The sequence below is a fragment of the Hemitrygon akajei genome, chromosome 6 (assembly GCF_048418815.1).
Source record: "Hemitrygon akajei chromosome 6, sHemAka1.3, whole genome shotgun sequence".
Taxonomy (NCBI): Eukaryota; Metazoa; Chordata; class Chondrichthyes; order Myliobatiformes; family Dasyatidae; genus Hemitrygon; species Hemitrygon akajei.
This window is the reverse complement of record NC_133129.1, coordinates 79,402,930-79,418,597: the sequence shown is the minus strand read 5'-3', so window position 1 is coordinate 79,418,597 and position 15,668 is coordinate 79,402,930. Positions and strand designations below refer to the sequence as shown.

Genomic DNA, 15,668 nt, shown 5'->3' with positions numbered 1-15,668 from the left:
AAAACATTACCAGTTTACCTGTTAAGCCAAACTCTTCCCCTATCAATGGCCGCTCCACTTGACTCTACCTTCTTTTTATTTGCTGTTGAGTTTAGGCCTCTGACACTGACACTTACCTTACTGCGCCAAAAAAGACCGGCCTTACCTGAAGCTACTCCTTCTTATTCTCTCTGTCTCTCCCGACCTTCGGTAAGGCTCCGACACCAACACTTACTGCATCTAATCTGCTGAAAAAGGGTTGGATTGACCCAGATCTTTTCATTCTATATTTTCACTCCTTACCTTTGGTCAGCCGACACTTTCCACAGATGGTGTTTGACCCCAAAGATTGTTTGTCACTCAGCTTGATAATTAAAAAAATCCAGAATGTTTGAAGCTTTATTAAAGAAAGAACAATTTATTAAGATAAAAACTACAGGATGAGTCAACAGATCCATGCAGGAACAAGTGCGTGCCATTTATACGTTCTTTCTCTTCAATCCATTGGGTCTTTTTTTTAATTTAGTAGTCTACTTTTGTATGAAAACTGTAGTCCGAGCCCTCCTTGCTTTTTCGATGGTTTCAAACGTTGGCACCCCTTTTGGCATCCCAAGTCGTGCTTGCTCTGTATCAATGATGTTCTCTGCCTCATCTGGAATGTAAAATTGTGACAATCAAATCCAGATTATTGCCAGATGTTTAATCCTCATCAAAAGTTCTTTGTAATTCAGAAAATAGATGCATAGATGACGAGATTTCTTTCACATTCAACAAATCCACACACAATGCCTTTCTTAATAAGTGTTGAATATTCCTTCTGGTGCTTACAATCTGAAAATAGCAGCCTCAGCATCAAGGCATGCAACTTCAGAAACAATACAACTATTATATTCTTTTATGAGAAATGGACCAGTTATTGTAAAACATCAAGCTATATTCCTTTATGTAACTGACTGAAAGGGAAACTGTCGTGAAATAACAGGCAGGAAAGGCAAAGGAGAGTCAGTGGGTCTTAATTATTGGATTTTTTTTAAGAGAGCTGCATTAAGTACCACACGAGGCTGCTAAACAAGAGCCCACGGTATTATAGGAAAGACGCTGGCATAGATAGAAGATTGGCTGACTCACAGGAGGGAAAAGATTGACAACAAAGGGGTTAAACACAAGAGAGCCTGCAGATCTGGAAATACAGAACAACACCCACAAAATGCTGGCAGAACTCAGCAGGTCTGGTAGCATCTACCGTGGAAGTCAATAAACTGGTAATGTTTTGGGCTGATCTTCCTTCCCGGTTGACTGCCAGTGGTGTTCCACAAGGGTCAGTGTTGGGACTGTTTCTTTTCAGATTACATGTCAATGATTTGGATGATGAAGTTGATCGCTTTCTGGACAAGTTTTCAGACAATACAAAGATGGGTGAAGGGCCAGGTAAGGTTGAGCAAGCAGGGAATCAGCAGAAAGATTTCAACAGATTAGGAGAATGAGCAAAGAGGTGGCAGATATAGTACTGGGTAGGATATGGTCATGTAGTTTGGTAAAAGGAATAAGGCATAGATTATTTTCTAAATGGGGAACAAATTCAAAAAATCAAAGGTGCAATCAAAGCAGAGGTTAACTTGCAGGTTGAGTCAGCAGTAAGGAAGCAAATGCAATGCTAGATTTTATTTTGAGAGGAGTAGAATATAAAAGGATATAATGCAGAGGCTTTATAAGACATTGGTCAGACCACTCTTGGAATATTGTGAACAGTTTTTGGGCCCCTTATCTGAGAAAAGGTGCGCTGGCATTTCAGAGTGTCCAGAAGAGGTTCATGAGAATGATCCTGCGAGTGAAAGAGTTAATGCATGAGGAGTGCTTGATGGCTCTGGGCTCGTACATGCTGGGGTTTAGAAGAATTGGGGGGGGGGGGTTGCAGGGATCTCATTGAAGCTACTGAATATTGGAAAGCCAAGTTAGAGTGGACAGGAAGAGAAAGTTTCTGTAGTGGGGGACTCCAGGGCCAAGGGACACAACCTCAGAATAGAAAGAAAGCGCTTTAGAACAAAGAGGAGGAATTTCTTTAGTCAGAGTGGTGAATCTGTGGAATTCATTGTCACAAGCAGGCTGTGGAGGCCAAATGATTTAAAGCAGAAATTGATGGTTTCTTGATTAGTGAAAGGTTTTGGGGAGAAGGTAGGTGAAGGGAATCGTGATGGACAATAAATCAGTCAAGATGGAATTACAAAGCAGACTTTATAGGCCTAGTGGCCTAATTCCGCTCCTATGTCTTATGGTCTTATGAAAAGCAAACACAATTTTATTTAAATACATAACTGAATTCAGCCTGGGGTTGACATTAACTGCTTAAGAAGAATTGAGAGGAATCTTGTTATCGAATAGTTAAACTGTTGCAGCAGTGCTTCAAGAAGCAATTTACTTGAATGAATAAATTAACACTAGTAAATGTTCTTAGAAACAATAGTGAATGTAAAATTAATCATTTGATAACCTATTACTCAAAAATTCAAAATTAGCTAGAACAATAAAGGAACAGGACTGGAACATTCTTCTCTTGAATCTTCAAGCAGATCATGAACAGTCTTTATCACAATTCATCAAATCATCTTGGTTTCACAAGGGGAAATGTGAGAAGCTGTTATTTAAGAGTCACAACAGTGCACTTCGGAAAGCTCGTTTATCAAACAAAGTCAATATATATTTTTATATGTTAGTGGGAGTAACAGATTATGAATTTACTATATGGTAGAGCAAACTCGAGGGGCTGAGTGACTTCTCCTGCTCTTTCCTTTGTTTACAAAAATGACTGATGATCAGTTTGTGCATTGTTTGTAACTATGACTCAGCATCCAGGCCCTTTGGCCCACAAAGCTGTGCTGAACATGTCCCTACCTGAGAAATTACCTAGGGTTACCCATAGCACTCTATTTTTCTGAGCTCCATATACCTCTCCAGGAGTCTCTTAAAAGACCCTATCGAAATTGCCTCCACCACCGTCGCCAGCAGCCCATTCCACGCACTCACCACTCTCTGCGTAAAAAACTTAACCCTGACATCTCCTCTGCACCTACTTCCAAGCACCTTAACACTGTGCCCTCTTGTGTTAGCCATTTCCACCCTGAGAAAAAGCCTCTGACTATCCACATGATCAATGCCTCTCATCATCTTATACACCTCTATCAGGTCACCTCTCATCCTCCATCGCTCCAAGGAGAAAAGGCCAAATTCACTCACCCTATTCTAATAAGGCATGCTCCCCAATCCAGGCAACATCTTTGTAAATCTCCTCTACACCTTTTCTATGGTTTCCACATCCTGTCACAGAAGCCCTTTCTATGGTTTCTTGTCTTGATTACACCAAATAAGGAAACAACTCCTCTCTATTGGTCTTAAATCTACCAGTTTAAACTAAATTATAAAGCCTAGTGTAATCTCAAACATTTCAACAGAAACATACAGTCCTTGACAGTGCTCATCAAGTTGTAGTGACATTACTGATGCATCTTACCTTTCATTCTCATCATTAATGTTCCATAAGCCAGATCATACTGATAAGCGAAGATGAAGCTCAGGGGAATAATGGGGACCAGAAATCTCGGTGACTTCTTCTTCATAGCTCTGCACAAAGAAAACAGTCCAGGTCAGATCTGAAATGCAGATATCGGAGGGAGGAAGAATTAGTTTCCTTAGATCTTCCTTTCAAAATACACGCTGTAGCGACCCACTTTCTACGCAGGCGAACCGGCTCACAAGTAGCCAGCGCGCGGGGAGAGACTTTGGTAATGCACCTCTGACGTCATTTCCGCCCAGAGAGGGCGGGCGCTAGGGATTAAATGCCAGCGCCGCGAAGTTTGAATAAACTAGCCTCGAAACGACTTACCGACTGCGTGTCGTCTCTAGCTCTGTATGTAGTACATCGCTACATTGGTGACCCCGACGATCCAAATGGGATTTGGACCAAAGATGACCGACTCTTCATCTGTTCACGCAGTTTTGCTAAAACTGCCGACTTTCTGGACGCTGCGACTACATGTGTGGTTTAGCCAAGCAGAAGCCCAGTTCCAGATTTGGCAGATATCCTCTGATTCCACGCATTACTACCACATGGTGAGCACCCTTGACTAGGAGACGGCCGCCCAGGTTGCGGATTTCATACAGTCGTCCCCGGAAGAAGGCAAATATGAAGCATTCAAAGCGCTGCTCATTGGGACCTTTGGCCTCTCACGGCGTGAGCGAGGTGCCTGCCTGCTTCACCTGGATGGTTTGGGAGACAGACTGCCATCAGCATTGATGAACAAGATGCTGGCCCTGGCTGACGGACACAAGCCCTGCCTCATGTTTGAACAGGCGTTCCTAGAGCTGCTGCCCGAGGACATACATCTGCTGCTGGCTGATGCAGATTTCAGTGACCCCCGGAAGGTGGCGGCCCAGGCAGACGTGCTGTGGAAAGCCAAGAGGGAGAGCGTGGCGTCCGTCGGTCAGATTACCAGGCCACGCGCCCAACAGCAGACCAGACCAGGCCCGGCAGGGGGGTGCACACAACACAGAGGCAGGAGTGAGGAGGACAGTGAACAGTGGTGTTTCTACCACCAGCAGTGGGGCACAGAAGCCCGCCGTTGTCGCCCGCCCTGCAAGGGCCAGCAGCCGCTAATGACTATGGCGGCTGGCCACCAGGACAGCCTCTTGTACGTCTGGGACAAACAGTTGGGACACCGCTTCTTGGTCGACACCAGAGCAGAAATCAGCGTCTTGTCCGACGGGGTACGACACCCACAACAGGAGGCCGCAAACGGCAGCACGATACGGGTACCTCGCTACAACGCCAATGGGTTGTTAATCAGTTGTTAAAGTTCAAGGTAAATTTATTATCGAAGTCCATAAACGTTCACTCTGAAATTCATTTACTTGCTGACATCGTCAATAAATCTACAGAATAATGAACATAATAGAATCAACAAAAGACCACCTAACTCGGGCATTCAACTAGTGTGTAGAAGACAAGAAACTGTGCAAATACAAAAGAAAGAAATAACAACATTAAATAAATAAGCAATAAATATCAACAACATGAGATGAAGAATCTTTGAAAGTGGATCCATTTGTTGTGGGAACACTTACATGATGGGGCAAGTGAAGTTGAATGAAGTTATCCCCGTTGGTGGAACAGTTTGATGGCTGAGGGGTAATAACTGTTCCTGAACCTGGTGGTGTGAGTCCTGAGGTGCCCGTCCCTCTTCCTGATGGCAGCAGCAGCGAGAAAAGAGCATGTCCTGGGTGGTGGGACAGGGGCCCTAATAATGGATGCTGCTTTCCTGCAACAGCATTTGATGTAGATGTGCTCAGTAGTTGGGAGGGCTTTACCATGATGGACTGGGCCGCATCAACTATTTTTGTAGGAATTTTCATTCAAGGGTATTGGTGTTTCCATATCAGGCCATGATGCAGCCAGTCAATATACAGCACTCTCCACAATCCCTCAAACATCAGGCTCTTGAACTAGAGAGGGTAACTTCACTCACCGCAGCACTGAACTGATTCCACAACCAATGGACTTACTTTTACTCAACAACTCATGTTATCAATATTCATTTATTATTATTGTTTCCTTTTGTACTTACACAAGTTGTTGTCTTTTGTTCATAGGGTATTTGTCTATTCTTCATTGTTTTCTACTGTGTTTCTTTGAATTTACTGCAAATGCCCAAAAGAAAATGAATCTCAGGGTAGCAGACGTTGATAATAAATTTACTTTTAACTTTGCACTTCAGCATACTCTTTTTGGATGACACCAGACTGGTTGAGAAGGAGGTGTAAAAGGTATCTTCCAGGCACCCTGGGGCCAGACTCTCAACATTCCTTGTTTCATAGAGTCATAAGCTGCGTGTAGCACCGAGAAAGGCCCTTTAGCCAACCATGTCCGTACCACCTGCTGTTCACTGCACTAATCCCATTTACATCATGTCCATAAACCAAATACATCTTGAAGTATCCCAGTCCACATTAGCTAATAATTGACACATCTCAAAGTCTGCTGATCAAACTGATGCTCTTTAAGGAGTTGCTCTCATTCAGCTAGATTTCATCGACTATTCCTTCAACCATAGTAGTATGTATAACAGTAAGCATTGGCATTACAGACTTCTACAAAGTGTAGGCGTTCAGAACCTTAAGTTCTTTGACTATCTCCCACCATCTCTAACATTGGAGGATCTCTGGGCCACCCAATCTTTCAAGGCACTTGATGGTAAAACTAATAGAACACTCTGTTCTCTCAGGAATCACAGGATAGACTTAATGAAGGATATCTTAGTCTCTAGAAGCTAAACAAGTGTCCTGCTCTTACGTATGTGTCTTTAATGACTGAAGAAGCTTTGGCTGAATGCGTCTGTACTGGAACTAGTAAGGAATTCTGCTGTTCCTGGAATGGGGGAGTGCTTATCAATTAGCATCATTGAAATGTCCAGTTTTTCTGAGCTTTCTTCAGCAACATAGACCAATGCAATGGCACCCAGGAACAAGACAGTGAAATTTAGGCCCAAATGTGCTTTATTATTTACCCTTTATCGACAAGGCCAACACTAACCATCTATTGCACTGATGAGAGACTACTTCTCTCATGTGTATAAGGAGTCACAGAAAGGCCAGAGTGAAGGACATTAGTGAACAAGAGCGATGTTCAATGGCAAACTTAAATAATCACCATGACTTCTATCAATTTATTAAATCCTTCAGCGACCAGTGGGGATTTAATTTCCCAAAATGTTTGAGATTGCAGGGCCATTATTTGTCATGAGTAGCTCTAGATTTAAAAAGCAACCCTTATTCATTTGAGAGGGGAGACTGGTGGGCATTTCCTGTCATCAGTATCATGTAGCGTTTCTGTGACATTGTATTTTTAGGTTAAAAAAATCATACACTGATTTATTTTTAGTTCTATTTCAATGAAATGTTATTGCTAGCAGCCTCTGTAGAAAAACAGAGCTGGGATGGAACTATTCATAGTCAAGGGGCATGATCTCCCACCACCTTTCCTGTTTGACCTCACCTCTATGATCGATGAAAAGATTTCTTTAACAAGCGCCGACCTGCTTCTTGTGGGTCACTGGAGAATCAACAAATAGCAGGTTGTGAAATAAGCAGTTTCCCAATATATGCACGTACATAAATCAGGAGGTGGGTGAAGATACATCTCTACCAAAGGAGGTGTAAGGCACTCCTTTCCTCCACTAGCCTGTAGGTCACCTTTGGGCAAGGTGTGCCACATGCTTAGCACCCCCCAACCCCCGATCAGGGTCACGTGAAGCCAAAGGAGCAGGTAGTGGATGGTCATTTGAGTAGGTGGTGTATATCAGAAGTCCTGGTTATGCAACCACTGACATCCGGAAGACAACTTCTGAAGAGTATTGATAATAGCTGTGGTCACCTGTCTGGTAAAAACACTGCCCACAAGAAGGCAATGGAAAACCACTTTTGTGGAAAAATTTTGCCAAGAACAATTAAGGTCAAAGACCATGATTGCCTACGTTAGTGGTTGCAGACCTTTTTAAGCCCAAGTTCCCCTACCTTGACCTTAGTGAAAGGGAAGATCAACCTACTAAATTGTTTAGACATACGCATGCGCACCGGGCAGAAGGGACGGGAAGTGGAGCCCCACAGTCCCGGAAACAGACTTTCCTTGCAGGCAGCTTTCCGTAGTGGGAGTGTTGCTATGTTACCATCATCTTAATTGGTATTACTTATTTTAATAATGCTCACATTACAACACCTTTAATTCTATGTTTCATTATTTAATTTTATTTCAACACGAAAAATAAATGAACAAAAATTGACTGCTGCACTCAGTGTAATGACTGGGGCTGAATATTTTCTGTTAGTTCCCTGAAATTTGGCTCATAACTACGGACAGCCAGTTTGAGACCGTCTGTGAGGTGTCTGTCAGTAAGACAGCTCCTGTACTTAGATTTCATAATTTTCATCTGTTGCAGCACAGCGCCCTCGCAAACCTCCTGACAGACTGAATATTTGAATGGACAGTTTCCTTTGTTAGACTGAATGTTGAATCTGCCATGTTGTTCAGGTGTTTTGTACTGGTAAACCGTCACTGAGACACTAGTATAAGATTCAGAGGTACGTAAGCTAATGACACCATTTTTTGTTTCCCAGTCCTTTCACATTTGGGGAATGTTGGAATTTAAAGCAGGAGAAGTGTTGTAATGTGAGCATTATAAAGATAGGTTGATGCCGATTAGGATAATGGTGATGTAGTGGTGCTCCCGCTGCAGAGAGCTGTTTGTGGGGAGAGGTTGCTTCCGAGATTGCGGGGTCTTGCCTCCGGTCTTTTCTGCCTGGTGCGCATTTTTAATTTTTTCTCGGGATCTACCAGGAAAGTCTCAAAGATCTACTGGTCGATGACCACTAGCTTATGTCACATGGCACAGCACATAATGATGAGGAGTGATTTCAAAACAACCAATAGTACTTACCCTATTGTTAAACCAACTGTTGTAAGTCCAAAGAAAGTTCCGAAGTACTTTATTATTTCACGGGACCAGGCAATTTGCATTGCGACTTGCCTCTGTCTCATCTCGTTCTGCATCAACATCTGCCTCTCCAGCTGACAAAGTAATTTAACAGAAAATATTGGAAACTGTATGCCTCCTCTAACAAATCAACTTTATCCCAAAAACACTAACAATACATTCCAAACATAGAGCCAGTATAGTGCATTTAACCTTTCATGCTGCTTCTAAAAATACAGGTAAACAGCAAAAAGTTAAAATTATTCGAGATTATGGGTGGCACAGTAGCATAGAAATTTGTGCATCATTTTACTGTGCCAGTGACCTGGGTTCAATTCCCGTCACTGTCAGTGAGGAGCTTGTGTGCACTCCCTGTGACGCGTGGTTTGGCTTGGTGCTCCAATTTCTTCCCACATTCCAAGGGTGTACGGATTAGTAGGTTAATTGGTCATACGGGTCTAATTGGGTGACGCGGGCTGTAACTAAATAGATTTAAAAAAAATTATGGCTGGCTCTACTCAGGTCCAGCACAATCACGTCTAATGATGTTAATGGAAAAGAATATCCAATATGTGGGCACAACTAGTGACAGATTCCCTCCACATTCTGCACAAGGAAAAATAGCTACAAAATATGGGGCCAGTTATTTGAAACTGAGGTGTGTAAAAAATTCTGAAAGTAGGAAGTCTGAAATTCTCTGTCCCCAAGCTTGGCGGGAGCCAGATGATGAGATATATTTGAAGAATAGAATGATACATAGTTGGACCACTGAGAGCTTGAGGGTTTTGGGCTAAGGCACAGAAGAGGAGTTGAGGCGAGCATAGATCAGCCATGATTATATGGAATGGTTGTAAGTCTTGGGAGGACTGGTGGCCTAATGCTACACCTTTTTCTTGTGTTCTTGTGAGAAGATCCCATGTTATATTCAAAATGAACAAATCCACAATTTATGGCACTTCTCAAACACCCCCGCACATCATTTGTATCAATGGCCAGTTACACTCTGAAAGTTCTACATTAAAATGAAAAGTACAAGTACAAGCATCAACACACTTCTAATGATTTAATATCTAAACATCAAAAGAAACACTGCTACAGAAGAACAAACGGCAAATACGACCTGCGAGTGTTCGGTGACAGATGCAACATGCCAGCAAGTAAATAAATATCGATAATGTCAGGAATATAACTGCAAATAGGCAAATATGCAAGAATTCCTGATATATAGATGGTGGTAAAACATGGGGAATCTGTTGTAATCCGGGGAGAAATCACTAAGTTAATTTAGGTCAACTGCAGAGATGATGGAATGAAAGAAGGCAATGTGAATACAGATATAACTTTTTTCTGACTGATGTTCAATTGAATCTGTTTCTTAACCACAGTAACAACCTGTTAAAATTGATGCTACAAGACCTGTTGCTGTTGTGAACATGGGAAATCAGCTCAATTTCTTTCGACTGGAAATGTTATCACTAAATTTAGAACATAAACCAGTACAGCACAGGAATAGGCCCTCGGGCCCACAATGTTGTGCCAAACTAATTAACCCCTTCTACCAGAAAATGGTCCCCATGTCTCCATCTTCATGTGCCTAACAGCCTCTTAAACATCTCTGTTGCATTTGTCTCCACCGCTGCCCATGCACCACATTCCACGTACCCACCACTGTGTAAAAAAACCCATCTCTGACATACTCCCTATACTTTCCTCCAATCACCTTAAATTTGTGACCCCTTTGTTATCATTTTGCACACTTCAATCAAGTCATTTTTCATTCTTCTTTGCTTCAAAGAGAAAAGCCCTAGCTCCCTCAACCTTTCCTCATATGACATGCCCTCTAGTCCAAATAGCATCCTGGTAACTCTCCTCTGTATTCTCTAAAGCTATCACATCCTTCCACATTTATAATAAGGCAACTACAAGTGAACATAATATTCTAAGTGCGGTCTAACCAGGGTTTTATAGAGCAGCAGCATTTTGAGGCTCTTGAACTTAATCCCGACTAATGAAGACCAACACACTATAGGCCTTCTTACTCTATCAACTTATGCAGCAACTTTAAGAGATCCATGGATAGGACTCCAAGATCCCTCACTCCTGTACACTGCCAAGAAACGTGCCAATAATCCTGTATTCTGCCTTGAGATTCGAACTTCCAAAATCCATCTCTTCACACTTTTCCATGTTGAACTCTATCCGCCACTTCTCTTTCCAGCTTTGCATTTTGTCAATGTCCCATTGTAACCTCCAACAACCCTCCACACGATCCATAACTCTATCTTTGCAGTACACCACTAATCACAGATCTCCAAGCAGAATACTCTCCATCTCCTATCACCCTCTGCCTTCTATTGTAAGCCAATTCTGTATCCACACAGCCAGGTTTCCCTGGATCCCATGCCTCCCGACTTTCTGAATGAACCTACCATAGGGAACTTTATCAAAAGCCTTACTAAAATCTATATACATCACATCCATAGCTCTACCTTCAACAAAGAATTCAATCCGGGTCTTGCCCCGACAAAACTATGCTTACTATCCCTAATCAGACTATGCTTCACCACATAGTCATAAATCCTGTCTCTAAAGAATTTGTCACCAGTGAAGTAGGTCTTACTAGTCTATAATTCCCAGGGTTATCCCTACTCCCTTTCTTGAACAAAAGAATACCATTTACCATCCTCCAATCATCTGGTACTACTCCTGTGGCCAGTGAGGATGCAAAGATCACTGCCATGGGTGCAGTTTTCTCTTCCCTTGCTTCTCATAATAGCCTGGGGGTTCCTAATTTATTTCAAAAGTTCCACCTCATCCTTTCTTAACATCAACATGTTCAAGCACATCAACCTGTTTAACACCGTTCTCCCAATCATCAAGGTCCTTCTCATTAGATCGCTGTCTGATCCTTGCTTCCACATCTTAAGCATACCTAAGAAAAACTTAAGTATTTCCTGTTGACAAGGTGTTCCTCATCTTTTGTCAACCATGGTTCCTTTATCCTATTATTCTTTCCCTGCCTCAAGGAGACAAACCTATCTAGAACCACCCTCCCCCAATAAAGCTCCCCCCAAACAACTTCCACATTTCTGTTGTGAATTTCCCTGAGTGCACCTGTTCTCTCTTTATACTCCCCAGTTCCTGTCCAACAACATCATAGCTTCCCCTCCCCCAGTTAAATACCTTCCCATACCATCTGCTCCTATCTTTCTCCAAGGCTATAGTAAAGGTCAGGGAATTGTAGTCACTATTTCCAAAATGCTGTCCCACTGAGAGATCTGACACCTGACCTGGTTCATGACCTAAATCCAATATTGCTTATCCTCTGCTCGTCTGTCTACATTCTGAGTCAGGAGTCCTTCCTAGACACACCTAATAAATTCTGTTCCATCTAATTATTTTGCCCAAAGGAGGTGCCATTCAATATTAGGGAAAACTTAAGTTTCCATGATAACAACTATGTTATTTTGCACAATCTGCCTCCCAAACTGTTCCTCTGTGACTCAGTTGCTATTGGACATTCTACAGAATACTCCCAATAGAGTGATCGCTTCTTTCCTGTTTCTGACTTCCACCCAAACTCTCTCAGTAGACATTCCCTCCATGACACCTTCTCTTTCTGCAGCTGTGATACTATCCCTGATTACTAACAAGACTCACCCACCTTTTACCTTCCTTCCTGTTCCTTTTGAAACTTCTAAATTCCGGAACATGAGCAGTCATTTCTGCCCTTGTTAGAGCCATGTCTCCATAATGACCAGAACATCATAATTCCATGCTCTCAGCTCATCACCACTGTTCCTGATATTTCTTGCATTAAAATAGACACACTTGATAAATACGAGAAAGTCTGCTGATGCTGAAATTCCAAAGCAAAACACACACAAAATGCTTGAGGAATGCAGCAGGTCAGGCAGCATCTATGGAAATGAATAAACAGTCGATGCTTCAGGCCGAAATCCTTCTTCAGGACATTAACATATTCAAGCACATTTGACGTACTTGAACCAATCTCACTGACTGTAATATTGCTCCATGAACTGTCTGTCCTTCCTCACAGACTTGAAACACGCTGTATCCACCTGTACACCAACTGCCCCATCATACGACCCATCACTTTGGTTCCTATCCTGCTGCCAAACTAGCTTAAATCCTTCCCAAGAGCTCTAGTGAATCTGCCCGCAAGGATACTGGTCTCCCTCAAGTTCAGGTATTACCCTCCCCAGAGGTAGTGGATGTCCTTTACTTCGATTTTCAGAAGGCATTTGATAAGGTACCATACGAGACTACTTAACAAGATAAAATCCTATGGTGTTACTAGAAAGATACTGGCATGGATCGCGGAATGGCTGACAGGGAGGAGGCAGCAAGTGGGAATAAAAGGGCCTTTTCCGGTTGGCTGTCGATGACTAGTGGTGTTCCTCAGGGGTCAGTATTGGGACTGCTGCTTTGAACATTGTCAATGATTTAGATAGTGGAATTGATGGCTTTGTGGCAAAGTTTGCAGATGATATGAAGATAGGTGGAGGGGTAGGTAGTGCTGAGGAAGCAATGCAATTGCAGCAGGACTTAGACAAATTGGAAGAATGGGCAAAAAAAGTGGCAGATGGAATACAGTGTTGAGAAATGTACGATAATGCATTTTGGTAAAAGGAACAATAGTGTAGACTATTATCTAAATGGGGAGATGGTTCAAACATCAGAGGTGCAGAGGGACTTGGGAGTCCTCGTGCAAGACTCCCAGAAAGTTAATTTACAGGCTGAGTCTGTGGTAAAGAAGGCAAAGGCAATTTTGGAAGTTATTTTAAGGGGAATAGAATATAAAAGCAAGGAAACAATGCTGATCCTTTATAAAATAGTAGCCAGGCCACATTTGGGGTATTGTCAACCGTTTTGTGACCCATATCTCAGAAAGGATGCGTTGTCATTGGACAGAGTCCAGAGGAGGTTCACGAGGACGATTCAGGAAATGAGGAGGTTAACATATGAGGTGCATTTGGCATCTTTGGGCCTGTACTCACTGGAATTTAGAAGAATGCGGGGGGATGGGGGATCCCATTGAAACCTATCGAACATTGACAGGACTAGTAGGGTGGATGTGGAGAGGATCCTTCCTATGGTGGGGGTATCCAGAACTGGAGGGCACAGCTTCAAAATTGAGGGGCAACTCTTTAGAACAGAGGTAAGGAGGAATTTCTTTTAAGCTAGAGAATATAGTACGCTCTGCAACAGACTGTGGTGGAGGCCAAGCCCAAGTTTAATGTGGAAGTTGATCATTTCCTGATCGGTCAGGGCATCAAAGGATATGGCGAGAAGGTGGGTGTATGGGATCTGGGATCGGCCACGGTGGAATGGCAGTGCGGAATCGATGGGCTGAATGGCCTAGTTCAGTTCCTATGTCTTATGATATTCAGCAAATACTGTAAAAATTATTCGGGCTAATTATTATTGCTTCTTCCTTACTGTAGAAAATCAAGGGAAAGAGTCATTGATAGTGATATCAGTTTATGCTAACTTAGTCTTCTAAGAGAATCGTCACCTTGTCATGGTGCAGCGGCTTGAGAGTTCCTGAGATCCGGAAAGTAATGCCAACTGGCGTTTAGCTGTTGGTAGAGTCACCCATGGTGGTAAGGCCAAGGAGTAGGTTCTAGACCTCAACAGTGGTGCTGGCAGTAGATAATGAAACATCACAATGGCAGTGAAGGTGGTGAGAGACTGCAGCAGGAAGGGGCCCCAGTCTTCTTAGCTGCCATGTTACTGGTCTCTGACCCCAATCTCTCAAGGACCACATCGTGACTGACCATGAAGCAGCCTTCCCACATTAATCAAAGTCATGTCCAGACATTCTCCTTTAAAGGGAATCTCACCCTAACCTCCCAGATTAACTCCTGTGGCAATACCTGAAGACCCACTGATAGACAACCTATGAGGAGGATCTCATACGCAACTCGAGTGATCACACTACTAACTTGGTAATGCTCGTCCCCAGTTCCGCAAAACTAACTTCACATGTTGAAACAGATTTCAGCAAAGGAGCTAAATGTCAGAGAAGTGCTAACACAAAGACAGTATTTTGCTGTGCATAAATACTAAGTGAACATGAGACCAACGAGATGCCCTTTCAAAGGTTTCCCTCAACAAAAGTGTAAGTGCTTTGTAAAGATTCATTAATGTTCATTGAAGAAAGGGTCTCAAGCTACGTCCACACTACACCGGATAAATTCATAACCAAAGCTTTTTTACCCTTTGTCCACACTAAAACACCGTTTTTGTCCCCCGAAACCAGAGCTTTTCAGAAACACTGTCCAAGGTATGTATTTTTGAAAACGCCGCTTGGGCAGATCAATGTGGACGGGGTAACCAGAGAAATCTGAAAACACTGTTAGACGGCAGCACACCATTTCATAGTTTTCTTGAACGCAACCTAACAATTTCAGAACAGACAGCAACGAGACTGAAGCCAGAAGAGTTAGAAATGTACTCACCAAATACTTTGACCTATAACTTACTGAATAAATAAGTATACTCACTTTGCCCTGTTTTCTGTCCTTGCTTGTATGAAGGTGGTTTACCTATTTATGCAAGTACTTCTATGACAATAGATGTGTAACAGCCTAATGTAATATTGTATGGAAATACAAGATAATGCTGATGCAGACATGTTTTATACATTTAACAAGGTGCTTTATTAATGCAACAGAGTTAGTCAGTTTTTCAATGTTTGTCATCAGCCGGGTCAATCTGTCCGTGAACTCCCTGTTGGTTGCCTTCATATGCTCCAGTATTTTTTTTAACTTTTAAGTCCTCCTGCGTGAGAGCCAACAGCTGTCCATCATTTAAGTTTTTCTAGTCTGTAACTGAACAAACAAGCACCGTCTTTCACGGCGAGATTCGACACCAAACATGTCGCTTGTTTTCAGTAGATGTGTCCTGCGCATGCGCAGTAGGAGGAGATTCACCAAAATCTTCGTTTCAATGTGGACAGAGATATTTTTTTAAACGCATAGTGCGGACGCTTATCGTTTTTATGTGAAACCGGCGCTTTCAAAATTATCCGGTCAAGTGTGGATGTAGCCACAGTCCACGTAAATTTAGTTGCTTCCCTTACTTTCTTTTGCTGACAATTTTATGGTGTTCCATTTCATTTACACTTTATTATGTAACAAAATGGAA

The 15,668-nt window shown here is 42.5% G+C and overlaps 1 protein-coding gene across 3 annotated transcripts in view; it reads right to left on the bottom strand.

The window, feature by feature from the left end:
- Positions 1–377: 377 nt before the first annotated feature.
- plgrkt (plasminogen receptor, C-terminal lysine transmembrane protein) overlaps positions 378–15,668 on the bottom strand; it is a 47,659-nt gene continuing 32,368 nt past the window's right edge. For all 3 annotated transcript variants that reach the window (XM_073048661.1, XM_073048659.1, XM_073048660.1), the window contains exons 3-5: positions 8,460–8,590; positions 3,485–3,594; positions 378–631 (exon numbers count right to left, since the gene is read on the bottom strand). In XM_073048661.1, coding sequence (XP_072904762.1) covers positions 510–631; positions 3,485–3,594; positions 8,460–8,590 — 363 coding nt within the window. In that variant the 3' untranslated portion in view covers positions 378–509. The remainder of the gene's footprint in view (positions 632–3,484; positions 3,595–8,459; positions 8,591–15,668) is intronic.